Source organism: Rhizomucor pusillus (assembly GCF_041956525.1).
Source record: "Rhizomucor pusillus strain CBS 183.67 unplaced genomic scaffold VTP01scaffold_15, whole genome shotgun sequence".
Taxonomy (NCBI): Eukaryota; Fungi; Mucoromycota; class Mucoromycetes; order Mucorales; family Lichtheimiaceae; genus Rhizomucor; species Rhizomucor pusillus.
Genome location: NW_027192157.1, coordinates 196,789 through 223,273, shown reverse-complemented (window position 1 = coordinate 223,273; position 26,485 = coordinate 196,789). Strand labels below are relative to the sequence as shown.

General features: G+C 45.9%; 10 protein-coding genes across 10 annotated transcripts; 7 read left to right on the top strand and 3 right to left on the bottom strand.

Annotated features, from left to right (window-relative positions):
- Positions 1 to 1,985: 1,985 nt before the first annotated feature.
- On the top strand, positions 1,986 to 2,816 carry VTP01DRAFT_3051 (uncharacterized protein; the record flags this gene model as incomplete). Its single annotated transcript, XM_069381580.1, has 1 exon — positions 1,986 to 2,816. One exon carries the CDS (start codon positions 1,986 to 1,988, stop codon positions 2,814 to 2,816), a length of 831 nt encoding a protein of 276 aa, XP_069236698.1.
- A 495-nt stretch (positions 2,817 to 3,311) lies between these two features.
- VTP01DRAFT_3050 (uncharacterized protein) lies at positions 3,312 to 4,944 on the top strand (the record flags this gene model as incomplete). The annotated part of the gene is made up of 3 exons (XM_069381579.1): positions 3,312 to 4,219; positions 4,290 to 4,861; positions 4,922 to 4,944. 3 exons carry the CDS (start codon positions 3,312 to 3,314, stop codon positions 4,942 to 4,944), a joined length of 1,503 nt encoding a protein of 500 aa, XP_069236697.1.
- Positions 4,945 to 5,141: 197 nt separating this feature from the next.
- VTP01DRAFT_3049 (uncharacterized protein) lies at positions 5,142 to 8,540 on the bottom strand (the record flags this gene model as incomplete). The annotated part of the gene is made up of 5 exons (XM_069381577.1): positions 5,142 to 5,313; positions 5,377 to 7,480; positions 7,547 to 7,638; positions 7,702 to 8,021; positions 8,088 to 8,540. 5 exons carry the CDS (start codon positions 8,538 to 8,540, stop codon positions 5,142 to 5,144), a joined length of 3,141 nt encoding a protein of 1,046 aa, XP_069236696.1.
- A 300-nt stretch (positions 8,541 to 8,840) lies between these two features.
- Positions 8,841 to 9,419, top strand: VTP01DRAFT_3048 (uncharacterized protein; the record flags this gene model as incomplete). Its single annotated transcript, XM_069381576.1, has 4 exons — positions 8,841 to 8,897; positions 8,969 to 9,075; positions 9,215 to 9,290; positions 9,366 to 9,419. 4 exons carry the CDS (start codon positions 8,841 to 8,843, stop codon positions 9,417 to 9,419), a joined length of 294 nt encoding a protein of 97 aa, XP_069236695.1.
- Positions 9,420 to 10,685: 1,266 nt separating this feature from the next.
- VTP01DRAFT_3047 (uncharacterized protein) lies at positions 10,686 to 13,278 on the top strand (the record flags this gene model as incomplete). Its single annotated transcript, XM_069381575.1, has 4 exons — positions 10,686 to 10,944; positions 11,012 to 11,083; positions 11,154 to 12,330; positions 12,396 to 13,278. The coding sequence occupies 4 exons, from the start codon at positions 10,686 to 10,688 to the stop codon at positions 13,276 to 13,278; spliced, it is 2,391 nt and encodes a 796-aa protein (XP_069236694.1).
- A 1,160-nt stretch (positions 13,279 to 14,438) lies between these two features.
- On the top strand, positions 14,439 to 16,138 carry VTP01DRAFT_3046 (uncharacterized protein; the record flags this gene model as incomplete). Its single annotated transcript, XM_069381574.1, has 6 exons — positions 14,439 to 15,129; positions 15,196 to 15,338; positions 15,398 to 15,680; positions 15,746 to 15,781; positions 15,840 to 15,898; positions 15,950 to 16,138. 6 exons carry the CDS (start codon positions 14,439 to 14,441, stop codon positions 16,136 to 16,138), a joined length of 1,401 nt encoding a protein of 466 aa, XP_069236693.1.
- A 1,436-nt stretch (positions 16,139 to 17,574) lies between these two features.
- Positions 17,575 to 18,257, top strand: VTP01DRAFT_3045 (uncharacterized protein; the record flags this gene model as incomplete). Its single annotated transcript, XM_069381573.1, has 2 exons — positions 17,575 to 17,898; positions 17,964 to 18,257. 2 exons carry the CDS (start codon positions 17,575 to 17,577, stop codon positions 18,255 to 18,257), a joined length of 618 nt encoding a protein of 205 aa, XP_069236692.1.
- A 431-nt stretch (positions 18,258 to 18,688) lies between these two features.
- On the bottom strand, positions 18,689 to 19,804 carry VTP01DRAFT_3044 (uncharacterized protein; the record flags this gene model as incomplete). The annotated part of the gene is made up of 1 exon (XM_069381572.1): positions 18,689 to 19,804. The coding sequence occupies one exon, from the start codon at positions 19,802 to 19,804 to the stop codon at positions 18,689 to 18,691; it is 1,116 nt and encodes a 371-aa protein (XP_069236691.1).
- A 1,288-nt stretch (positions 19,805 to 21,092) lies between these two features.
- On the bottom strand, positions 21,093 to 24,653 carry VTP01DRAFT_3043 (uncharacterized protein; the record flags this gene model as incomplete). Its single annotated transcript, XM_069381571.1, has 12 exons — positions 21,093 to 21,198; positions 21,349 to 21,476; positions 21,780 to 21,846; positions 21,941 to 22,268; positions 22,335 to 22,652; positions 22,715 to 23,272; positions 23,337 to 23,614; positions 23,680 to 23,736; positions 23,806 to 23,914; positions 23,983 to 24,256; positions 24,313 to 24,444; positions 24,504 to 24,653. 12 exons carry the CDS (start codon positions 24,651 to 24,653, stop codon positions 21,093 to 21,095), a joined length of 2,505 nt encoding a protein of 834 aa, XP_069236690.1.
- Positions 24,654 to 25,024: 371 nt separating this feature from the next.
- VTP01DRAFT_3042 (uncharacterized protein) lies at positions 25,025 to 26,438 on the top strand (the record flags this gene model as incomplete). The annotated part of the gene is made up of 2 exons (XM_069381570.1): positions 25,025 to 25,947; positions 26,012 to 26,438. The coding sequence occupies 2 exons, from the start codon at positions 25,025 to 25,027 to the stop codon at positions 26,436 to 26,438; spliced, it is 1,350 nt and encodes a 449-aa protein (XP_069236689.1).
- Between the last annotated feature and the right edge of the window lie 47 nt (positions 26,439 to 26,485).

Sequence of the window (26,485 nt, the reverse complement as noted above, 5' to 3'; positions counted from 1 at the left end):
CTAAGTATATATTTATGTATCGAGGAGCTTTGTTTGTTTCCACAATATGCGCGGTGTCCTGCTAGTTGTAATGGACAGCCGGTTGCTAACATCATACTAGTTTCAAAGTGACCACATCGGGCTCGAAGCGCTGTAAACAAACGCCGTAAGCAATTAGTTTTGGACAGGATGTTCACATAGCGTGTTTGGTGTGAAGAAATATACGGGATATCCGTAACATAGCAATACAAGCACGTATGTTTTGAACTGGTTGCGGCGCTGTCGCAGTTCCGACTGCTAAGTGAGTTGCTTGGCGGCAAAGTCATCAAAAGGATGCGGCTCCAGTGTTTGTGTTGACAAGGTGTTGCGCGCCGGTTCCTTCCGCAATGTGTATGCAGCGATGGGAGGCCACAGAGGCCAGTCAGGTAACTGTGTGGCGGTCCGACTCAACACTTCTTTGAACCGCCTTTCTCTTCTTTTCAAAGCTGGTGGCGGAAAAAGACAACGTGAACAGCGATCAGCTGCCACACACATTGCAGTGTAGGGACAACCATCTGATGTAAATAGACTTGCAGACATGAAAGAAAGACAACACGTTTTTTACAGGTAGACTACTGTATATTTACTTACGAGTCTGGAACATGACAAATATGCACGAACGTCCAGAGCATTGGCACGGAATGCGTGCCTTCTTCCAAGCGAATGCTCGCTTCGCACGAGGACATTTCCCTGTGTCACCATCGGGCATCAAAGCATTTGTGTTTTGTTTCACCATCATTTTCGTATGCAAAATAGCTACAGCGCATACCCGATCGGATAAATAGGCGTCTTGCAGCGCGTGTGCATGTAGGGGCATCCACAGCAACAGCGAGCGTGAATGGGACCAAGCTGAACCCGGTCGTATTTGTGATAGTTTCCGTGGCTGTTTAGGGAGAAACAAGTTGTAACCAAAGACTGTGTAAGAATATATACACACGTAGAAAGACAGACTGCAACAGCCAGGTCCGTGATGGAACCGTCCGCGGGGGAGCGCTCAGATGGGGGGTGGGAGGGAGTGGGAATGGCGCGCGCGCAACACCGACCGGAGAGCCAAAGTTGCCACGAGAGAAAGACAAAAAGATAGTATATTGTATTTGGCATTGTATGACTTGACGTAGTGCGAAAATCGATTACTCCCCGTGCGTGCGGAGTGCTACTGTGTATCGGCTCACAAGGGATGTGTTCCTCCGTGTTATAGTACTCTTTCTCTCTCTCTTTTGTGCATTCTCCCCCTTTTGTCCTACGATCGATAATGAAGAGAAATGTCAGTGTGTCGCTCGAAGAAGAAGCAGGGAACATTGCTTGTTGCAAATATACTGGGCTGTCAGGACCCGTGAAAAATATAGCCTGACCCATATATCACCAACAAGCTGTCTGTCTCCTTAGCACTTCCCGGGAATATCTAGCCGTGTTCTCATACTCAGGCTGGCGTGGTTCTTGTCCAGAAATGAGAGGTTGCTTTCACATTTGGGAAGTGAGGCACGAGGTTCCTCAATTGTTGTCACACGGCATCCTCGGATCGGCAACGATTCCTTTAGCAGTCCTCAAGAGTACATGGACATCGCTTGCAAAGAAACAGCAGGGGGTTAGTACAATGATCAGAGGGAAAAGACACAGTCGGGATGGGCATCTAGGTGCATCAACGAAAAATTGCCGTGGTTACGATCGCGCGTTGCAGCAGCAGCCAATGAATCGGATTGGGGAACGGGGGGGGGGGTGGAACTGGTCCTGGGGGGAGTGGGAGAGAATGATAATATGAGGAGGAGGTTGCAAGTGAGACTGCACAAAAAAAAAGTAAAGCGGCGTGGCGCCACGGTCCGGAATAAGCAACCGCATACAGCAACAGGTCACGCTCTTCAGGGTTATTCCGGACATCAACCTTTATAAAGCTGTCTGCTAGCTTGTTCTTTTTTTCTTTTCTCTCCTCAGCTTGTTGTTCACCCTTTTACAAGACCAGCCCCACCAGGATGTTGAGTGTCTGCCACGTCGACGCCTTATCTTCGCCGTACACGAGAAAGAGAAAGCGGCTCAAGGTCCCCAACGCTTGCCATGAATGCCGCCGCAAGAAGACAAAATGTAACGGGGAGAAACCGTGCACCCGATGCATCAAGCTCAACATTGACTGTCGGTATGTGCCTTCCCCAAAGCAGAAATTTGGCAGCCAGACCTCGCAAAAAAAGACGGCCGATAAGACGGGAAACAACAGCGCTTCATGCATCACCGTAGAATCCATAGAGGAACGTCTTACTGTCATCGAGGATATCTTACGAGCACTTGTCAAGGATGGCAACCAGGCACACCGCTCGCCTGTTTTCGGAACCTGCGCGCCGTCCGGCGGGTCATATTACACGCATCGTGGCCAAAATTGGCAACAAGCACGAGGCGAACAGGTCATAGCGCCCACACCGAGGAGACCTCAAGAGGAAGACTACTACAACCATTATCATCATCATCATCATCACCAGCAGCAGCCGCAGCAGGAGGATGAGGAACAACAGCAACAGCAACAGCAACAGCAACAGCATCGTTATCTGCCTCCTCTGCGAGCCTCTGTCAGCGCAAGCAGCACCGGATCCACATCATCGTTAGCGTCAATTACATGCCCTTCTATCAAAAATCTTTTGAACGACGACAATGTCGACATTATCTTGCCGGGTGTGGCGACGTTGCCTACTCCACCTCCAACTGCAACTTATTTTTCGAAGGAGCCTCCTAAATCAGCATTCACTTTGCCCTATGAAGCTGACCAACACGTTCAAGCTGCTGCTTCTGCCATCGTTTCTATGATGTCCATGTAGACCTTTTTTTTCTGTCTTCTTTACTTTTACTCATATCTTTTATTCATTTTTTTATCTCTACCTCTATATCTTTCCCCTTTTTTCACTTCACTCATGCTTTTCTCCTTTGATGGATTCAAAGGTTCTGCTTATGCTGGTCATGGTTGAGCTGTATATCCAACAACATACTATTCCCCTTAATCATATACCCTTTCTCAAACACACCACAGTTGCTCTCCATTTTTTTACATTATACTCAAGTGCCTTATATGAAGATGAAGATCGATGATGATGATATGTGAACACAGACTTGAAACCATGAAGAAAATAAAACAATGAACAAGCATTACCGTTAGTTTCACCGCGCTTTCCATCCCTCCTCCCGATTGTTGTCGAATTTTCCGAAAAGGGGGTGCCCGACGGGGAGGAGTCAATAATATATGCGTGACCGACTGGTGGGAGGAGACACGCGGTCAGCCCAGCTTTCACAGCAGCCTTTTTCTCTTCTGAAACACCATGCCACAAAGTGATCAGAGCCACCCCTTTGCAACGTTCCCTGCCACTCCCGGAAAGGGACTCAACGGTCTCCGTCCTTACTATACCCCGGGCCTGACAACCGACAACTATACAGCATTCGCAGGCCAGCCGCCAACCGCTCCCATTTCATACTATGCAGCTGAAAACGACGATCTGATCGATTCGAGCGCGGCTGCTCGAGAACTCGTCAACTTCAGTATATTAAAGTACTTGACGACCGCTATCAGCTGCCCCTTTGATGTATCAAACACCTTGTTGCAGGTGCAATACTTGCCTAGAGAAGACGCGGAAGTATCTGAGACGATGACCCAGCCAAGTAGCGACAATGGTCAGGAAGAAGACGAAGAAGAAGAAGAGTATGATCCATACGGAGCAGCAGAAGAAGAAGAGGATGAGGAAGAAGACTCTGAAGAGGAGGAGGAGTTCTTTGACGACAGTAAGCGACGACGACGCAGATCATCAACGCAGGCACCAGGTCCCTCCGGCGCAACACTTGACTACACCGACCCAGAATTCTCGCAGCAGATGCCACTTGATGAGAGCGGATACATTGTACGAAAGAGTGTGTACGATGACGACACTCGACCATCTTATCAGATGAAGCCGATCGAAGGAGGAGTGTGGCAGGGAATTGGGCGGTTAATGAAGCACCCACACGAGGGCTGGCGGGCGCTTTTCAAGGGACAATACACCAATTGGGTGTATGAGATTTTACACTTGTTTTTGCAACCAACGTTGGAAGGTTCACTCAACGACATGTTTGATCTTTACGACGACACCATCCCGCTTGTCCATTTGGATCGCGTCGGTCCAAACCTTGCTACGCTTGTCGGCAGCAACTTGATCGTCGGCTTCATACTGAGTCCGCTGGAATTGGTGCGAACTAGGTAAGTTTTTTTGCGAGTGGGACGTGGAGGATATGACATCGATAAAATGACATGTATATCCTGCCGCTAGACTTATCGTACAATCTCACTCGCCGCTCCACCGCAAATACAAGGGTCCATTGCACGCACTCCGTACGATTATTGCAGAAGAGGGCGGCTTAGGAGGATTATACCTTTCGCACAATCTCGTACCTACACTACTTTATCACACTATCACGCCATTGTTACAAAACACAACCCCTTTGATTATCGACCGAGTGTTTGGAATCTCTGCAAGCGATTCGCCGTTTTTGTACAGCCTTGCAGAGCTCGGCCTCAACACTCTAGAAATCCTGATCACTCTCCCTCTTGACACGATCCGCAAACGTATGCAGTGTCAGATCCGGTCTCGCACACCAGGCAACAAAAGATTCGAAACAGTCGTTGCATTGCGTCCTGTGCCTTACACCGGTGTTACCGATGCGTTGTACCGCATCGTCAAAGAGGAAGGAGGACGACGCAGAAAGAAGGGTAGTAGCAAGAAGAAGGCCAGCAAGAACATCCTGCCTGGATGGGGACTGCGCGGTCTATACCAAGGATTCAGCATGAAGTTCACATCCAACGTCATTTTGTTTATACTTCACGCTGTCAACGGCATTGAAGGTATATGTGGGACACAATGCTTGTCCAGAGTAACGTTGCTAACATTTGACGATGGAATAGACGATTACTATGAAGATTTCTAGGTGCAAAACGCAAAAGACTATATATCATATATTGTAAAACATAATTTAGCTATAGAAGCAGCAGGAGAACTGTATACAAACACACACACGATAATACAATGTTTAGCGTAGATGAAAGTGGGGAAATCGCAGGGATGATAATGAAAAAAAAAGAACAGGCGCAAGGCGAGGAATAGTAAGGAGGAGAGAGTAAACTTCTATTTGTCTTCAGCCGCGGCGGCAGCTTCTCGTTTGCGAGCAGCACGACGATGGAGCACTCGCTTGCCAAACTTCCAAATTTCAGTGAATGCAATGTATACAAGGCAGGAAGCAGCAACCATGCCCCACTCCCAAGTGATGCCCTTGTGCTTGAAAACGACCGTGTTGAGGCTATATACATCATCATTCAGTTTCATCTATAATTATCAGCACAAATAAGATTCATCAACTTACACAGGCACGTAGAGCACAATGATGCAGAGAGCCATGCATCCGGCAAAGGACCACAGAAGATAGAAGTTTTGCTTCTTCTTGAACCAAACCTTGTATGTCCAAATCGGGTTGACAAGGTCGCGGCAAGTGAAACCATGCAGCAAAATCATGACAGTGAGTGCAGTGAATACAGCACCGCGGGCCTTGAAGACGACTTCACAGGATTCATTGTACCCATGGTTGCAGTCGTGACCGAGTTCTCCGCCTCCGTAACCATAAACAACGACGATAAAGTTGAGCAAGCAGATGACGCCCATCATGATACCATAAAAGAACAGATCGGCGAGATTGGAGCGTGAGAAGAGACCCTCGTTGGTCGGACGAGGTGGCACAAGCATCTGCTCGGGGTGCACGGGCTCCAAACCTAAACTCATGGCGGGCGGGGAGCTGGTCAAGATATTGTTGAACAGAATCTGGATAGGGGTCATCAAGAACACCGGCTGTCCCTGAGTGTCAATGAATCCGAGACCCAGAATAAGCGGCGTCACTTCGGCAACGTTTCCGGAGACCATGTGCACAACAAATCTCGAGATATTCGCAAATACACGCCGGCCTTCTTCGATAGCCTTGACGATCGTAGCAAAGTTGTCATCGACGAGCACGATTTCGGCTGCTTGCTTGGCGACATCCGAGCCATTCTGACCCATCGCGATACCGATATCGGATTCCTTCAGACTGGGACTGTCGTTCACACCGTCGCCGGTCATACCCGTGATGCGCTGGCGTCTGTGCAGTGCTTCAATCATCTTAACTTTGGTGTCAGGGCTGCAGCGAGCAATCACAAGAGGCAGCTCAGGCAGTGCATCGATTTCCTCGACTGTCAGCTTATCAAACTTGCTAGCCGCCATGACGAGTTCACGGTCTTCACCTCCTTCCTTCAAGCCATAGTCGTCCGGTAAGATGGCGACTTCGCGAGCGATAGCGGTAGCAGTGGCAATGTGATCACCCGTGAGCATGTGTACCGTGATACCAGCACGGTGGCATTCCAGCACAGCGTCGCGAGATTCAGCTCTAGGTGGATCGTAGATACCGACGAGGCCCAGGAAGGTCATGTCTTGTTCGATATCTTCACGCTTAAAAGTGTCTGCATCGACGTTACCCTTAGCCTTGACTTTGCGCAAAGCCAGAGACAGCACACGAAGACCGCCCTTGGCCAAATCTTCGACGCGAGGCAAAACGAGGTTCTCGAGCTCTTCGGTGGACGAGGAGACGACATCATTTTCGCTGGAAGTCTGGTAGTTCACGCAAGTGCTGAGCACACGTTCGGTGGCGCCCTTAATGAAGGCATAGTAGGTTCCATCGGGAGCTTGACACAGGATACTCATGCGCTTGATAGATGAGTCGAAAGGATATTCGGCAATCAACTTCCAGTTTTCTCCGGCTTTGGCGTTCTTTGTCAGTGACGGTTTGCCCATTTGCAGTTTGTGTGCAAATACTTGAAGCGCGATTTCAGTAGGATCGCCGATACCGATATATTCACCTGTTTCCTTGCTCTTGCGCACCTCACTCATGTTACACAGGGCAGCGTTGAGCAGCATGTTGCGCATACCGGGAGAGCACGAGTCCTTGGAGATGTTCTCGTTGCTTGTTTCCGATGTCACGTCGCCGGTGATATCAAAGCCAAGGCCTCCCACCTTGAAAAATCCTTCATCGGGTCGCCACAACCGGGTAAGCACCATCTTGGATTGAGTCAAGGTACCAGTCTTGTCTGAGCATACGTTCGTGACAGCACCCAACATTTCCAAAGCAGAGATCTTGCGGACGAGCGCGTTCGCCTTGGCCATACCGTGCACACCGAATGCTTGAGTGAGCGTGACAACAGCTACGAGGGCTTCTGGGATAACGGCAATAGCGGTGGAAATGGCGTACAGGACACTTTCGTCGCCGAGCTGGAACTTTTGTGTGGAGAATACTATAATAACGGCAAGAATGGCAATAGCGAGGAGTACAAAGGCCATCTTGTCCAGAGAGCGTTGGAGCGGCGTCTTACGGTTGTCGTCGCTGTTGAGCAGACGCAAAGCGATTTTACCGATTTCAGTGTTCATACCAGTGGCAGTGACAATAGCTAATTAGAGTGAAACGTTAGAGATCAATATGTTCTTGTATAAGGTCTTATGTAGTTATTGTTTACCTTTTCCGCGTCCTTTGGTCAAAACGGTGCTAGAATAAGTCATGTTGACACGATCACCCAGCGGGATATCTGCTCCTTCAAGGGTATCCGTACTGAGCATTGTTCACTGTAAGCAAAACTCTGATTGCAATAACTCGATTTTTTTTTTTACTTACACCTTATTGACGGGAACAGACTCGCCTGTCAAAAGGGCTTCATCAATGTCCATGTTGAAAGATTCGATGATTCGACAATCGGCGCCAACAACATCCCCTGTCTTTAAAATGATGATATCGCCTGGAACGAGTTCGCGAGTGGGAACGGTCATGGCCTGGCCGTTGCGGACGACTTGACTTGTCGGTGATGCCATCTGACGGAGCGAATCCATGGTTTTTTCGGCTTTGAATTCTTGAGCGAATCCGACACCAGCATTCAAGAACATGATGGCACAGATAACGCCTCCTTCAACCCAGTCCTTGAAGACGAAGGAGACAACCTATTCAGGATTGAGCGTTAAGCATCATATTTTAATCCACATTGTTCTTGTTCGCTAATCGCTTACCATTGCAATAAGTAAAATGACGACCATGATGTTGAGAAACTGTTTCAAAAGTAGCTTGAACGGATTAACACCGCCCTCGCCTTCCATTTCATTGTAGCCACTTTCAGCCCGACGTGATTCGATTTCGCTTTCGGGAAGACCATCCTCGAGATCCGACTTCATGAGTTTTGCAACGGTATCCAGATCCATGGTATGGTAGGGAGGACCTTCAACCCGTTCTCTCTCGCGTCCTTTCCGGCGCCGCTTGACGAGACTCATCTTTTTCATGAGCACGCTGCGCACGGATCGTGCATCAAACGACATGCTACTCTGGCCGGTAGACGATCGAGTCAGAGCTCGCTGGGTGATCTTCTCGTGATTCGCATGGTTATTAGGGTGGCCGGATTGGTCTGCAAATGTAATAGTCGTGTTCTGTGCGGGCTGCTGTTGCTGTGGTTTGGTATCCGAGCTCATAAGGAAAATGGAGCATACGGTTGGGGTAAGAAGGAAAAGAGTGAAAAACCCCCACGCTATTCTTATATTTTTTTTTTCATTGCCTGCTGCTGGTTTCTGAAACTAACGAGCCAACTTTTCGCGGTATTTCATCTCCGAAAACAGGATTTTGTGTTGCTCGACACCAACTTCGCCAACCAACCTTGCCTTTTTTGGATTGCCAGCAGAATCTTCTGATCTTTCTGGTTTCTCCACAGACTCCACTTGTTTCCATGACATAACTTTTTCTTCGCTCAGCGTTCAACTGGTTTGACAAAAACAATGATAGTTTCGGATAAACGGTTAAGAAACAATGGAATTCTTGGTATCGAAATCAAGGTTCGACGATCTTTAGAAGTGTCTCTTTAGGTTGCAAGGTGCGTCCTTTGATCTGTTTCAGGGCTTAAAAGTCTTTCAAGCAATTGTCCAAAGCGTACAATGCCCAGCACCGCATTCGCTGGAAATTTTGGGGGTCACAGCTTTGGGGGTACGCTACCGTCGAACAAATCCATTGTTCGTGAGTTTTCCGGTACGACACTTCCGATTTTCCGTAGCAGCTCTCTTTATCTTCTGCGATAACGTGAAACACCGCACGTCATCGAAGCCGAAGAAATGATTCATAAGCAGAGATAGTTAAACCGAATCATATAATATAGAAAACGCATTTATAACGTGCTCGATCAGCCACGCGGCTACATCGTGTCGACAAACTCATTACTACCCAAGGCGTTGGTAACTACGACCAAACATCCGCACCGACCCATCGAACGCGAAAAGAGTACAATATCACATTAATGTGAAATACAGGTATCGAATGCAAACATGATTGGTTCCCCATATGTATGTATCTTTGCATTTTGATCAAACAGAAAATGCTGCTGTTTCTATCCCGCGTTTGCTTCCGCTGCTGCTGTAGATAAGGTTTCCGGTAACATAGATTTACCCTTTACAGCTCACACCGTTGCGTTGCAAAGGTATGCAACTGATTGATTATATCGGTAATTTATCTGTTGAATCTTTTATTTGAAAGACGGTACTTGCTTTATATGATTATCTACACACACGCACGTGTGTGTCACCATTGTACATACCTATGAACTTCAGCTGTCTGGGCTTTGCAAGGCACGTACTAGAACCTTGTGGATCCACACAGAATTGCCATACACTGCCCACGTTTTCTTATTTTATTTTCACACCAATGTTTGTCCGCAGGATATATAAATTAAACAGATAAGTGTTATTGTTGTTGTAACAATCCAACCAGATGTAGGTTGCTAGGGAACCATACAGATCACAGATCAGAGAATGTTACTTTACATGGATAGCTCCAATAGATTGCCATGGACAGACATGCTGTGACAATGTGTGTTACAGTGTACTTGTCCCGAGGGAACCGCCTAAATCGGGTACTTACGTATCCTTTTGGTTGATATGTGAACATACTCGACCAGCGGCGGCAAAAACAGTTCATCCGCTGAGTGAGGACGATGTTTTGGCTCCCACGCAACTGGTCGACGACCGCAAACATAGCCTGTCTCCAAAATCTGCCAAATCCGCATAACAGGAGCTACCTAAACTTTAGACAGAAGCACAGGCGGAATTCCTTTTTAAAAATCGAGAAAGGTCGAATAACTTGCAGAGTCAGGAGTCATTCCCGCTGCACAATTATCTTTGATACCAGAAACTTTCATAAAAGCGTTTCCTCCGAATATCGTGCTTTACTACAGAAAAGATATTTTATTCCCAAATTAAGTCATACGAGGACATGAGACACTGCGCCATCCTTGCCATTGGAGCTTTGTTGACAGAACCATTCCATTTTTGTATTGTTACTGCTACGATCTAAGCATTGTCAAGCGATTTCTCTTGTAGTCGAGCAGCAAATGGAACGCTTATATGCAGCTAGTTCGTACTTTGTGATTTTTTACATTGTCTGAAGCAGGACAGGATACAGAATGAGCAACAATTTGGTGGTTTGATCGTATTGGTGCAGAGTGAGGGGAAACGCACGGACCGACACCGAACTGGGACTGCTGTGAGTCACGCACGTCAGGCACCCGTCGAAAATGTGCGAGACCGCCAATTGACGGGCGCTTGATTCCGAAATCACTCTCTCCCGTAACGTCCATGGACGATCTCGTGCCACTTTTCACTAAAATCGGCTTGTCCGAGCAGAAAGCAAAGGACACTGCAAAGAACAAGAAGCTCGCACCAACGCTGGAAGTCGTCATTAAGGAGGCCAAGGCTGAGGAAGGGTGCGACAAGGACGTCGGCAACTTACTATACCAGCTCGCGTCGACCATTACCAAAGACGCCATGCCGCACCGCAGATACATTGTCGAGAAGATTACCTCCCGCGATTTGAAGACTGCCGACCAAGTTTCAGGTAAGCTGCAGAGTTTCGAGATGGATCGTGGAAAAATACAAGGCTGATTGTAAGTGATCCTCTTTAGCGGCCATCAAGTTTGCTGAAAACTGCACCGACTCTATTAACACTGAAGCATTCAACGAGGCAACCGGTGTTGGTAAGTGAATATAACTCTTGAATGGGTAGGGCTGGAGAGTATTCCTCTCTTACATTCTTTGTCTTTCTAGGTGTCGTTGTCACTCTTGATCAGATCAAAGAAACAGTTCAAAAGTACATTGAGAACAATAAGGATAACATTGTTGCCAATCGTTACAAGACTCTCGGCCCCACTCTTGCAAATACCCGAAAACTTCCCGAACTACGATGGGCTGACGGTGGTGCAGTAAAGGATCAAGTCGAATCTCAGTACTTGGCACTTTTGGGTCCCAAGGATGAACGCGATGCTCCCCAGAAGAAGAAGAAGGAGAAGAAGGAAGCAGCTCCGAAGAAGAAGGCTGAAGAGGCACCCAAGGAGGTCAATCTGACAAACATGTTCTTCGAGGGTGAGCTTGCACGCCTGCATAAACCTGGTGGCAACAAGCAGATCAAGCCGGAGCTTATGGAAGAACATCTGAAGGCGACGGGTGGCAAGGTTGTCACGCGATTCCCACCGGAACCTAACGGTTATCTTCATATCGGCCACGCGAAGGCTATAAATGTCAACTTTGGTTACGCAAAAGCCCATAATGGCATCTGTTATCTGCGCTACGACGATACGAATCCGGAAGCTGAGGAAGAGAAATACTTTACGTCCATTCTTGAAACCGTTCGATGGCTCGGTTTCGAACCATACAAGATTACTTACTCCAGTGATTACTTCCAAGAACTTTACGACTTGGCTGTCAAGCTGATCAAGAAGGGTTTGGCTTATACCTGCCAGTGCACTGGAGAGGAAATCCACGCCCATCGTGGCGGAGATAACGGAGGACCGCGCACTGCATGCGTCCATAGAGATAGACCCATCGAGGAGACTCTGGACCAGTTCCAAAAGATGAGAGAAGGACGATACAAAGAAGGAGAGATTACTTTGCGTATGAAAATGGATTTGGAAAGCGGTAACCCGCAGTTCTGGGATCTCATTGCTTACCGTGTCATGTACACTCCTCACCACCGCACTGGCTCCGATTGGTGCATCTACCCGACCTACGACTTCACCCACTGCTTGGTCGATTCATTTGAAAATATCACCCACTCGCTCTGCACAACTGAGTTCAGACAGTCTCGAGAAAGCTACTATTGGCTTGTGGATGCCGTCGAAGTTTACAAGCCCGTCCAGTGGGAGTTTGGTCGTCTTAGCGTTACAGGTGCTTTAACGTCTAAGCGTAAGATTCTTAAGCTTGTCAACGAAGGCTACGTCCTCGGCTGGTAAGTTTAAATGCACGCCACATCGTTTGTTAATCAGCTCACTAAACTCTGGAATATAATTGTAGGGATGATCCTCGTCTGTTCACCCTTGTTGGTATCCGAAGACGCGGTGTTCCTCCTCAGGCCATCAACAACTTTGTTTTGGAACTGGGTGTCACTACAGCCAAGAGCACCATCGATGTCACCCGTTTCGAGGCCAAGGTCAGAGACTACTTGGACAAGACTGTGCCGCGTACCATGGTCGTTATGGAACCCATCAAGGTGACCATTGAGAATCTGCCTGATGACTATGTCGAATGGGTCAATGTTCCCAACATGCCCCGCAATCCCGATATGGGTGAATACAAGGTGCCGTTTACCAAGGTCCTTTACATTGATGCATCCGATTTCAGAGAACAAGACTCCAAGGATTATTACCGTCTTGCACCCAACAAATCTGTTGGATTGCTTCACGTCAAGCGTCCTATCCGATGCGTTGATGTCAGGAAGGACAGCAACGGCAAGATAACCGAGCTCGTGTGCCATTACGAGAACGAGGGAGAATTTAAGAAGCCAAAGACTTACATCCACTGGGTTGCTGAGGCTCCCCAGTTCAACTCTCCAGTCCAGCTGGATGAAGTGCGCGTATTCGAGCCCTTATTTAAATATTCCAACCCAGACGACGCTCCTGGCGGTTTCTTGAACGGTGTCAACCACGACTCTTTGCAGGTCGTCAAGGGCGCGATCGCAACTGTTGGTATCTATGAGCAGATCAAGAACTGGGCACGTGACACCACTGGCCGCGATAAGGAGAGCATGCGATGGCAGTTTGTCCGCACTGGCTACTTCTGTCTGGACTACGACACTGTGTTGGATACTGACAAGATTCGCGACGGTCAAGTCAAGGAGGGTATTCAGAAGCTTGTAGTCAACAGAACGGTCACCTTGAAGGAAGATGCCGGCAAATAATCCTCTTCCTTTCTTCCAGATGGATCCTTTTCCTTTTGTTTCATTTACAAATCATTGCAACATTTTACATTATTAAATCAGATAAGCGTTTTTCATTTGATGCGTTTGGTCAATTAATTGCATTGAGGGAGATTTACATTGCTGATCTAGTCATTACAACAAGCTTGAACGGTATGTGTAACAGTTACATCGCTTTGCTCCGCGGAACGAGCATTGACATATGTTTGTCAGCGAAATCCCTTCCGGGCGTATACGATGGATACTATAAGCACTCAATTGGCATGAGGAAAATCATCATGGAGATATCAGCTTGCGCAGAAAACCGCGGTGGATCTAGATGTAGATGTAGATGCAGATGGAAATGAAGCAGAGTGCTGAATAGATGACGTGATCTGAAAACATCACACTCCATCATAAATTTCTCGAAGGTGCATATTGAAAAGACTATACCCTGTTGTTACAGTTTGAGTGAGATTTACGCGCAGCTCCCATTAGCCACGTTACTGTAATACATAGCAGTAGTAGGGGATCATCACATCCCGTCCCAGACTGCTTGCGTCAGTAACAAGATCAATATAGTGAAAACAGCAGTTTGCATATTTCAAAAACGTCTCTCAGTAGTTTAACATAAACTATACACTGGAGCAATATTATAATATTAACCAAGATTTCCATGACAAGAATGAGTAGTCGAACTTTTGTACATAATGAGACAGGCTTTTTTGCAAAGTCAACATACCAGCGAGCGTTGCTAATGGTTGCATCATTCTTTTGCTGCTTGCTATCATCTTTCCCGGGAGAGCGCCTTAGCGCATCAGGAAATCTATATTTTCGTCGAGGCTCTCAAATTCAGATCTCTGTAGCATACGTCGAGTTTCCCTGCAATGTGCACGGACCAGCCCACGCATTGATTTAGACGCCGATATATCGTTGGCCTGGAATGGCCTGCTGCTTTTCATTAGCTTCATCTGATAGTATCCATAAAGGCAGTGGAGATAGTCTTATCAAGGTCTTTGCATGTCTTTTTTTTAGGGATATTGCTGTAGAAGAAAGCGAGCTAAATGGAAATACCAAGTTCAACACAACGGACAATTTGCGTGTGCATTTAATCGGGTTGAGTTTGGTCTCCCGAAACTCATTCTTGCACCGCGTTTCCCACAATGTCAGTGAACGATCACGCTGAATCTTTCGATCTTCCAGACTACGACGAAATAGAACCGAACCTACCTTGGGCCGTGAGTTCTACAGAACCTGCCACCGCTGTTTCCGATGCTTTACGCATTGCGAGTCCCTCGAATGTCAACAATGTAAAAGCTGCTGTTCCTTATTACGAGCGCGTGGTTCAGCCGCAAACATTGCAAAGTGAAGTCTTCACTGAGACGTGCGAAGCACAGCAAACAGTTCGAGAAGCTCGCCAAGAAAGTGCAACTGTGATTGATCTTACCACCTCTGGAGAGGAGTATGGCGAAACAGGCTTTGAAAATGACGCAAAATATACACAGCAGCTTCATATGGATGACAGTGGCGCATATAATTCCTATGAAAAGTCTGGCGATCATGCTTCCGCGGAATTTTTCGATATTCGACCAGGACAGACTGGTCTTACCGCTGGCACTTTATCTGACGCTATACCCGCCAGCAACAGAAGCAAGAGCAACATCGTACGTCCTACCAAAGAATACCAAGAATACTCAGAATGGACGAAATTGCTTGATCATAGCAAAGAATGCCGGCTTGGCCGGTGCTATTCATTTGGCGCATGCTCGTACTGTCAAGCAAGAAATGGAACAGGAACTGTGAAGACCAAATACTTTAGACTTAGCTCCAGAGTTATGCCAAGTGTACTTGAAGGTACGTGCAATCTATTTTACTACAGCTTACAATAAGTTGAATTGCTAACACGTTTGACCTCGAAAGGCCCATTGAAAATGAGAATGCGAATACTGAAAGACTATTCGGGGGCTAAAGTAAAATTCCTTGATTGCAGGACCAACCCGACAGCAGAAATAACAGGGACAGTAGCGCAAATACAATTAGCGATAGATGCCTTAATAGCAATAGTAAGTAGGACCATACTGATATAGGAGTGCACGAATTATAATTTACGCGCATTACAAAGGGAAACGAGTTTTCCAAGCCTCTGGATAGATACATAATGATGACGTTCAAAGGCAATGCCTTCTACGACGCCTACCTCAAAAAAGTTGGCGAACTCTCCCGCTACATGGATATCAAAAAGCTCCATGAATTTGAGTCATTGCACCTTACCCTAGGAAGAGCAGTAACAGACATTAGCCCGGATGGGTTTTACGAGTACTTTAAAACCACGGTGCTACCGGAATTGAAGGCACTGATCGCGGAAGAGAAGCGGCCCATTAATTTCTATACGGCGAAGAACGGAAGTAAGTACGATATTCCTATGATCTGTATATAAGTTTTTGCATTCTGATGTTTTGCTTTTCTACAGGAGGAGTTCTTTTCCCAGAGCCAAGTGATTTCTTCTGTAAGACATTAGTTGTGTTCGTTCCACTTTGCAAGCAATGCTTATTCTCAGTTTATAGTTCGTATCAAACATCTGCTCGAATCGTTTGCTGTTCTGGAAAGGGAAAAATTATACAGGGTATTGTCCGAAATGATACCAAGCAAATAAGCATACTGACAGACTTCTTAGCCACATATGTCGTTTAAGTCGTTGAAGTTCAGTGATACAAAACATGTGCATCTGCACCGCATAATTCCAGGTCTCGTTTTCGAGAACCTCGAACCAGATGCAATCCATATAAGCCGCTCTATAAGAAGATGCTTCGATAGCGATTCCAAAAAAAGAGAACGTTTAACTGAGTGCTGGTTCATGCTTTAAGATATCAAAAGAATAAAGCAACACTTTATTGGCAGGCGGAGAACTATGAAGAAGATATCAATTTGTGCAGAAAACTGTGGATTTAGATGCAGATAGAAACAAATGGAGAAGGGTTGCACAGTAAGAGTTGATGCAAACGAAGCAACTGTATGACGTGAATTCGAAACTTTGTTAGCTGGGTTGAACGGACGTATTTACAGAACGCCATCATGATGCTCTCGCAGCATAACTCTAGTTGCTTGGTGAGCCGACGTTAACAGGCGCTTAAAGCAAGTCAAGAAAAGTTGATGAGGATGGTGAGAATATCGTGAGAGATGTTGGAGATGAGACTAAAAGAAGAGTATTTTTAACATCTCCAGTAGTGTTACAAAAGCTTCTATACACTCACTGTGAATTAGAGGAACTATTCTACAGAGTCATTTTCGACGGAATCCATTGTCCAACCTTTGGAAGGTTTTCGAGGTCTACTTTAGACAGGCAATCGCGTGTGTCTCCCCGTTTTCATATTCACTGTTGGTGCTACTAGCCTGCCTGGGCAACTGTTCATGACCATATTAAGAAACTTGCAGCAGTAGCACAGAGGATAAAACTTTCCTCCTGAGCGCAACCCAAAAGCACGCGGACGCAGCCCAGATTGTCCAAGCGCCTACAGCGGGACTGGATAATGATCTTCCTATTGCAATGAAACCATAGCCATTTCTTTCCAGCAGGAAAACTGGGTTTGATATACATAAGAAGATCATGTAAGTTTTTCCAACTGCAGATCCGCATGAACTGATCTAGAATGCTTTTTTGCGTTTATTGCTTTATTTTTTCTCCAAATGGACAATTGATTGTGGTTTTTTAAAGTGGCAGTTGTGACTATATTAGCATGGGACGCCGAATCAGCCTGCAGAAGATCGCACATAAGAACCCTTATTAAATCCTGAAAGTAGGAGTGACATTTTCATTCAACTGCATTGTTTGCCGAAAAGGTTGTTTTCATTGTTCTCCCGGTGTATCTCATGTCGTGCATACCAAGGCAGAACGTTTCACATAGTTGTGGCTCTGACCCTCGGATGCCAGCTTGGTTTTTGATCCAGTCGACATCGGCCGCTGCCATTAGCTATCCGTACTAAAGCAACATCGTATCATGCCGATCCTAGCAGAAAATCATTGTTTTACCCCTTTTCTAACTTCTCCGGGCGGATTTTTCATCAAAGCAGCTGTTGCTGTCATCCCGAGTGCTCGATGAACGATTTGGTGATGCAAGGAACACAATTCAAAAAAGTTACAGGCTTGTGATACATTGCACAAACAAAATGCTTCTGTCTTGTCTATGATTCACTCCGCTTATTATTTAAAAGAAAGGTGGTCAATCACGAAAGAGCCAAGCCCATTATTACGCCGATACTTTCTTCTTCTTCCCTTCTTCCTCCTTCTTCCCTTTCCTCTGTATGTCCCCCCGTTCATTTTTGATTTTCTGCTTTCTAGCAGTCTTTCTGCTGGTCGGTCTAGTCTCTGCGCAGGGCGTGAGCAAGACGGGCAAGAAGGACGGCACAGCTTTGTACAAGGCCGCCAAAACGCTTCCTTCTGACACATACGAATTCCGTTCAGCCATCAGCAAGAAATCCCTTACTTTCGTTAGCAGTGGTAACATTGTCACGCCGAGAAAGAGCGGCCAAAAGATATGGGGCGTTAAACGTTACAAAAAGACAAAATACTTCACTGCACGTGGAAAGAACAAGGCCGGTCTTGAAAAGTGTATTTCCACTCGATGGGTAATATGCGTATATGATTTAAATGAATATATATGACTGTAATTGATATTGGGACATTGCTACAGACTGTAACCAAGAAGGGCGGATACCCGGACGCTGCGGTTCTTTGGCAATGCGAGGTCGACACCAAGAAGCACGACACTGGCGGATACGAACCTATCAAAACGCCCAAACAGCTCTGGCTAGCTGTCCCCGACAAAAAATACGAGGGCTACTACAAGATCGTGTCAGCATCGCACCTGTACGACATGATTCCTAGATGCATCGCAGCCTCGGGCATCAATGGCGGCACAAAGCTCACCAAATGCAAGGTCAACACGGAAAACAAGAGCCTTCTCTGGAAACTTGTCCGCAAGTAATAGTTTAATGCCAATCCCCTTCCTTCAATACACTTTGTGCGACATTGGCATCTGTGCTTAATTATTGGCTTTCTACTCGCCCTAACCATTTGTTACGCAACGAGTTACCATCATCGAGTTAATCCAACCATGCTTGGCGAAACTTTGTTGCTGCCGATCTTTTCTGCTTTCCAGGTCTGTCAAACAGATGTACAGTATAGAATGAGTTGGAAGACCCCGCGAGACATTGTTATCAATTTTCTGAGTGTTCTTCCATTTATCTACCGAAGCAGCAAGTGTAAATGAATATATGCTGGCAATGATGCGATTTATTACACTGCACCATTTTCAATATTCTATACTAATACTATGTATTGAAAAAGAAGGGTTTTTAACCAGAAACAATGCAGAAAGGGAAGAGCTGTTAGGACAAACAAAGGAGTTTAGATAGTTTAGATCTTAGAGGATGTTTGGTCGTAGAAAGGATAATCGGTGTAGCCGACGTGGTCGCCGCCGTAGAAAGTCTGACGATTGTACTTGTTGAGAGGCCATCCGTTCTTGAGACGCTCGACAATATCAGGGTTGGCAATGAAGGCGCGGCCGATAGCGATCAAGTTTCCGGTCTCGTCGGCGATCTTGGTAGCGAGTTCAGGGTGAGTGGTGTATCCGCCGGCCGAAATGAAGGGTCCTTTCCAGGCTTTTCTGAAGGGATCTAATGAGTTGACCGTGTCGTTCTTTGTCTTGCGAGAAAAGTCGTCGCGAGGTTCAATAAAGTGGAGGTACGCCATGTTCGGGTGACGAGCTTGGAGCTGGCTGGCAATGTAGCCCCAGGTCTCGTAGGGTGTTTCGTCAGCCATATCCTGGAATTCAGACCAAGGAGAAAGACGGATGCCAACACGTTCAGCACCAACAGCAGCGACAACAGCATCCACGACCTCGAGGCAGAAACGAGTGCGGTTTTCAATGGATCCACCATACTCGTCAGTGCGCTTGTTGCTGGAAGTGTTGATAAACTGGTCGATCAAGTAGCCATTTGCACCATGGATCTCGACACCATCGAACCCAGCTTCAATAGCATTCTTTGCAGCTTGAGCGTAGTCCTGGATGGTTTGCTTGATTTCTTCAACGGAGAGCTCACGAGGTACTTCATAGTCTTCACCGAGCATGTTCTTGCCCTGGATAGCAACAGCAGAGGCGGAGACGGGAGTAGCATTGTTGGGAAGGAGCTTGGAGGATGTAGCGCGACCGACGTGCCAAAGCTGAGAGTATATGTAACCATCCTTCTCGTGGACAGCAGCAGTGACCTTTTTCCAGGCTTCAATCTGTTCCTTGGAGTAGAGACCAGGTGCACCACGATATTCGCCAGCCATAGGGCTGATGAAAGTAGCTTCAGCAATCAAAAGGCCACCGGGAGTGCTGCGTTGGGTGTAGTATTCAGTCATGAGATCGACAGGAACATGCTTCTCGTCGTTACGAAGACGAGTCAAGGGTGCAAGCACAACACGGTGCTTCAATTCCAAGTTGCCAACCTTGATAGGCTTGAAAAGAGCAGATTCAGAGACAGTCATTGAGATGGAAGGGGAAAATCGATACAACTGTCTTGCTGCCAAAACGTCCTTTTATAAACCTTGGCGGAATCAATTATCGGAATGTTAAACTTCGCAGCTGCCTAATAGATGATGATTAATTTTGCCGCTGAATGTCTTTCTATGAAACCTGTAGATGACAAATCTCTCAGGGCAGCCTAGTTTTCCACCTTTTCCCTCAAATTTAAATATATAGATATAAATTAAGTATGCTCCACATTTGATCTGTTGTGAGTATAGTACATAATAGATATGGTATTGCACAAAAATCATCCATGCAACGAAATCTTGATTAGATGCCTAAATCATTTTGCCGAGCACTTCGAGCAAATGCCCTGAGGGCGGCTTACAAATCAACCAGACATTTCAAATCGTCTGCACCTTATGTACGAATAGAACGAGAGAGAATTAATAATGATGTTATAAAGTGAAGACGCCTAGTGCAAATATTCTAAGATATATGAATCTTCAAATATGCGATTATAAGACTTGGCGAGAACAGCGGCTGATAATGACAGCATTTTGTGTAAATCTGCAACCATTTGATCACTATGCACCGATTTGGTCACAATCCTATCCCTTTTGCGATCATCTAAGATGTATTACATATTACGCGTAATTTTTTACTTGGAATAGACTACATACGGGTCTGCATTACCCGATAAGTGCTATGTTTCTCGATCACGACATCGAACACCAATTGGGTTGGAACACAACATCAACGTGCTGTTAACATTTTCCCTTTATGCTGTCTTGACCTCCGGAGGTTTCGTGATTTACAAGGTCCATCCTAGAATCATGCGGTAGTCAGAAATTAATACAAATCCTGTCATCCTTATGTACAATTCTGCAATCAAACAAGGTGCATTTCATAAATTTTGAGCGTTTGGATTTAAATATTTGCATGTCTACGCTACTTGACAACATAGAGGTATGATCTGCTATGTAAACCTAATTCGGAATCGAGATAGATGCTAAAGACATGTCTAAAAATTTGGGCTTCATAAGTTGCTAACTGGGGCATGCGGGTTTACTCAGATTATTTCCAGTTTTTTCCATGATGATATCTTTCCATAGTTAGATTCTTAATCTATAGGTTTTTTGATATATTAGATGATTGATAGATGATTAACGTTACGCAGCAAGATTGCTATGTTTTTATTCCCCTCATTGCCTCTAGTAAGCATATATGCATCCAGTGAAACTTATCAGCAGTAAGCAGTTGTGAAGATATTCGGAGTTACAATGAATCCAGGTCTGCATGAACTCCCTAATATTTGGAGTAGGGCAGCACGGCCTGGCACCATTCGCCAGAGGTATACTCGAGTATGACATTGGACACAGAGTCCTCCTTGATACTCCTGCATGGAAGCCTCCTACGAAGAACGAAAATATAAAGCAGCTCGAATAAAGTATAGGCATTGAAATCACTTTAATCGATTTCTCTGCGCCAATGCGGTATCCGCTTGCTACATTGCTGCTTGCTTTTGGATCCCTGACATTAGTGAAGGCAGTACCCGTATTACCTGATAAAGACATACACGAGAGACAAACTCAAGGAGAAACTGGAGACGGCAAAACAGTGACCATCGATCCAATTGGAGCCAAAGGCGATTCCTACAAAGTTTGCGGCGATACCGTCGATGTCGTCAGCCTATTAGACCCAACAGCTCGTGAAAAGTGTGACGGCTCGCGAGCGACGACAGAAAATTAATGTAATATGCAGACAGTTTGTAAAGACCTCGAGTAAATGAATTGCTGAAGAAGTACGTACTTTTACAATTTCTTTGTCGTTCATGAGTGGCTGCAAGAATTTTCTTTGTCCCAATTTCTCCCTCACTTCCAATTGCAAACGTAGTGCATGGAGTATTACAAGTTGTGCTCCAGGACTGCTTTGAATTCATGTAGAGTTCATATAGAAATACCATCCTGGCTGAATTTTGGTCTGATTACGTACCGAAATGCTGCTCTCCTGAATATGGCGGCGGCTTTTCAGATCTCCTTGATGCTCCTCATGTTGCAGGCTCTCAAGGTTAAATACGCCAAATTATTCGCAGCCAAAAGCACAATTTATGCGACGTGTAAATGTAAGCAACTACTTTATTAAAGATTTCTTACAAGGTATCAATCAAGTTCCAGCTTTTGAGCCATCGTCGATTGCTATAGTTCTTGACAGGACCTGCCATGCCGTAAGCAAACGGAGAAAAGAAGACAAAGTTGGCAATAACCAGTGCGAATGCTAAAGTAAATATCGTGGCTCGTGTAAGCGATGAAGCAGAGACTGAAAGATGGTCGATAAGGAAAGGGACCATTAATATGCTAAAGTACAAAGCCGGGAAGTAATGATGCAAATAAGTGACTCGACCCATGAGGAAGAAAGGAATGTAGTGCAAGAACCAGCCAAGAAAAAGGGTCTTCCCAACAAAAAGGAAAGATTCTCGGTGTGCTATCATTGCATCGTCAGTAAATGAAGAACCAGCGTGGTGCTTTGATTATTTTTTTTTTTTTTTACCTAGTGACAAATTGCAGAGCTGTCGGCGAGCTCGAACGTCATAGACTGCGCATGTAAAAAGGAAAACAAAGACTGACACGAAGCTTGGCCACCACACACTAGGATTTCCAAGAAGATAAAACTTGATACTCTTATCTCCCCAGCTGCACATCCGGAGTCCCGCAGTTGTGAGCGGCCACTGCCACGGCGATGAAGTCAATATGTCATCTTTGTCAGGATCGGCGACCAGTGCGTTGTTAGATAACCACATAGCAGCGTTGAGCGTCTTGAAGTCGTCGAAAAAGTTTGATTTGTATGCATGCATGGGTGGAGGAGGCACTGATATCAAATAAATCAATTAGCGACGATGACTGATGAACGATGATAAGGAGAATACTTGCGTCGCTCGTTTACATGCTCTTCAATGTTCCACCAGGTATGATGATCGTTCACTCGGTTATCCTTGTCGCAGGTTACCTCAACCTGTCGAAAGCCCCACTGCGGCAAATGCACTTTATCCGCAGCCAAGAGGCATCCAAGTTCAACGTGGCGAAGACGGAAACGAGTCATCAAGGACTTGATATTGTCATGCTTGTCTATTATTTCTACTCGCCAATCGTCGCCTGGAGTACTACCGCTCTGCGCACCGTGGCCAGAGACTTCATACTGGCTCTTTGTGACAGGCGCCTCGAACGTATGACTGTGGAGGTTTTGTTTGGTCATAATATGGACGAGCCGGACGACATCGCCGTCCTTGACAAATTGGATAGGATCGCCTTCCTTTATATCTCCTTGATCGTGCGCATGCTGAATACTCCACAGATTATTTGCGTCCTTGAAGCTATACGTAGTCACTTGTTGCTGCTTTGAGCCTTCAGGGTATGTTTGAACATGAGAATGTAGTAAACCGCCCCCGAATGCATGGTTTTTGATGGTAACTGTGGAGTTGTAAGCGACATCTACGTAGAAACCCTTTTAGGATTCTGCAAGGACTGCATTTCAAATATATTAATGTATACGTACCTATAGGGCTCTCACTCAACTTGTTTCCTTCAAGATGCGCCTGGAACAAGGAGCTCATATTTGCGTCGCCTGGTCCGCTTTTACTAAGAATGTGGAAATGCGCAGCAAAGCTGAGCACATAGATGGTTGCAGGAATAAGGATAAGGCAGATGGATCGTGCTATCCAGTGTCCGAGATATACAGTCTTTTTCATTGACAAGTCTCCAAACATTTCCCACAAATCTTCAAGTGTGTAAAGCCCAACGAGTGCAACTGCAAACAGACCGACCCATTTTACACTGCAAAGTTTACAATTTTCTTCGCTTAGCTATTTATGACACAATGATTCTATGTATTCACTCACCTCAATACACAGCCCAGAGATACACCAGTAAGAGCAAGCCAGGTCCACCAACTTGTACTAAAAGGTCTGTATCGAAATCGATTACATATTAGTCAAGGAGACATGGTATTATCATCTTTCTCGAACCTGGTGCGAGTATTGTGGAAGCAAGATAAGGTGTACAGCGTAGTGCATGTGAAGAAAAGCAGCATCGAATCCAAGAGAATAAATCGGCTAATGCAAAGATAAGCGGTATCTGTGGAGATAGAAAAGTGGAGCAATGAGCGCGTTATAATCGAGTCGATGTGATGAGTTGCACTTTACCACAAAGCACCATAGTAGCTGCAAGAAGGCTGGCAGGCATCGACATTCCAAACTGCTGAGCTGTCAAGTACGCGATGGGAACCACCAACGCACCCCAGGCTGCGTTGAAAATACGCATGGATGCAAAGTTCACGTTTCTTGGATACTCGCTTCCTGATTCAAAATCAAAGGATCCGTCGTAGCCAGCTAACCATCCAGACAATCCGACCAGCATCTTGCCCAGAGGAGGATGGACATCAAAGTAGAATTCATGCTTTAAATAGTACGAGCCAAACTGCAATGCACCTTTAGCAAATACATAGCACTCGATTGATTTCCAGTAGTTGTTACCTTTCCAAAGTGTGCCTCGTCCCACACAACTTTGTTGGATAGATCGATGATGCGGAATCGTGTCCAAAATGAAAGCAGTGTCAGAAATCCGGTTACTATGTATTGCTTGTTGTCCAGGTATATTCCAAGAAACTACAGGTATCGAGTAAATATATAAGAGATGATCCAAGTGGTTATGGATCGGTGCAAACCTTGGTATATGCACGGCTGGGTTTGTGTATCTTATTATCCTTGTAGTCGTAGTATGGATATTCGTTATCATTTAAAGGTACTTGATGATACCGAGCATCCAAGTCATAGTGCTCTGCTGCGTGAACATGCCTCCGTTTCAGGTGATCCATGGCCTTGGAAGAAAAAGAAAAAGAAAAACAGATGAAAATATTCAAAGAACGTACAGCTGGGATATTTTGCTGTGCATTCTTTGGCATCTGTCAGTTGTGAATCAAATCACAACAGTATGTCAAAGACGGAGTTGTGAGAAGCTTTTGACAACAGCGAGCATAATGACGCACTTTTGTTCACAAGTCAATAAAAAAGTATGCTAATAAGAAGGAAAGAAAGATGGATTCTCCATTGACACAGTATCTCTACTGTACGATGGGATTCCATCTTGTGCTGGGTGTATCTTGGACATATCGACACCAAGGGCCGCAACCTGTCAATCTTGATATTGATACCGGCAGCTCAGCTCCAATTTTCGGCTTTGCATACCATGCCACAAATATTCAGTCGCAAGATCAAAAGGCAAGCAGTCCAGCGAGCGATCAAGGGAAGACAGCGAGCAGAAGGACAATGGACCTGTTGCGGAAGCGACTACGATTCTCTAGAGACGATCGGTCGACATGTCAGCGCAGCACATGAAGACGAGATTTCGGCTTTGCAGCAGGAATTATGGCGACAAGCTCAGGAACAGTCTAAAAGCAGCACTCCTCAGCAAGAGCAAGTTTCTTCGCCTTTGAAAGGTCGGAGAGCACCTAAAGGTGGATCAGATCCTATTGAAATAAGCTGTTCATGCGACGCAGAAGCGTCTCGAGTTATACTGTTTTACAAATATGTGTCTATATCGGATCCGTCGTCTTTTGCAAGCGAGCATCTTGAAATTTGTCAACGCCTGGACTTGACAGGCAAAGTCCGCATCGCTGAAGAAGGCATGAATGTCACGCTGGCCGGCGAAAAGCAAAAAATAAAAGAATACATGGATTGGGTATCGACAACCGCCCCTTTGCGCGACAATAAGCTGACAAGGTCAGACGAACAAGACATCCGAGTCTTGGAAAACAAGAGATATACATTTTTCAAACCATCGAAAGGTTGTCGCCATGTATTTGCTGACTTGTCCGTGAAATTGGTGCCTGAGATTTGCCCTCTGGGGCGACCGACGGCTGTGGCACTTGACCAGCTCAAGGATGGACAGCACAGGCAGGGCAAGTTACCACCGGAGGCTTTCCACGAAATGTTGAAAAGTAAACAAGAAGATGTGATTATCTTGGATACCCGTAATTATTACGAGAGTCGGATAGGTGCATTTAAGGACGCTATCCGACCGGCTATACGCAAATTTAGTCGCTTCCCAGACTATGTCGACCGAAACCGAGATGTCTTTGAAGGCAAGACGGTTTTGACCTACTGCACTGGGTAAGCTAGAGAAAAAAAAACGATCTAAAGAATCAATAGACTTTCTAAACCTTCGTTGCGACAGAGGCATCCGGTGTGAAAAGGCAACAGCATACATGCGCCAGGTTCTGTCACCAGATACAAAGATCTATATGCTCGATGGCGGTATCCACAATTATTTGGAGTGGAGCAAGGATCATCAGGAGAATCCATTGTGGGTGGGCAAAAACTATGTGTTCGATGCTCGTCAGGCACTTTACGGCAACTCAACAGGCATTCTGGGGACCTGCCAGAGCTGCGAAAGACCCTGGGACGTGTATCAGAAATGCTCCACGCAGAATTGCCACTTGCTTGTCCTGTACTGTCCTGCATGTGCTGGCGACAAGGTGTACTGTTGCTCGGATTGTGAAAAGGGCGTTTTTCAAGATGGTGTATGCTACTGCGAACGCCAACGACGTCTGAAAGAAATGGAACCGTTAAAGGCGCATGAAAGTATTCACGATAAAGAATAACGCAAAAAATATAATTATTCGTAATGATATAAAACTGTATATTGTAC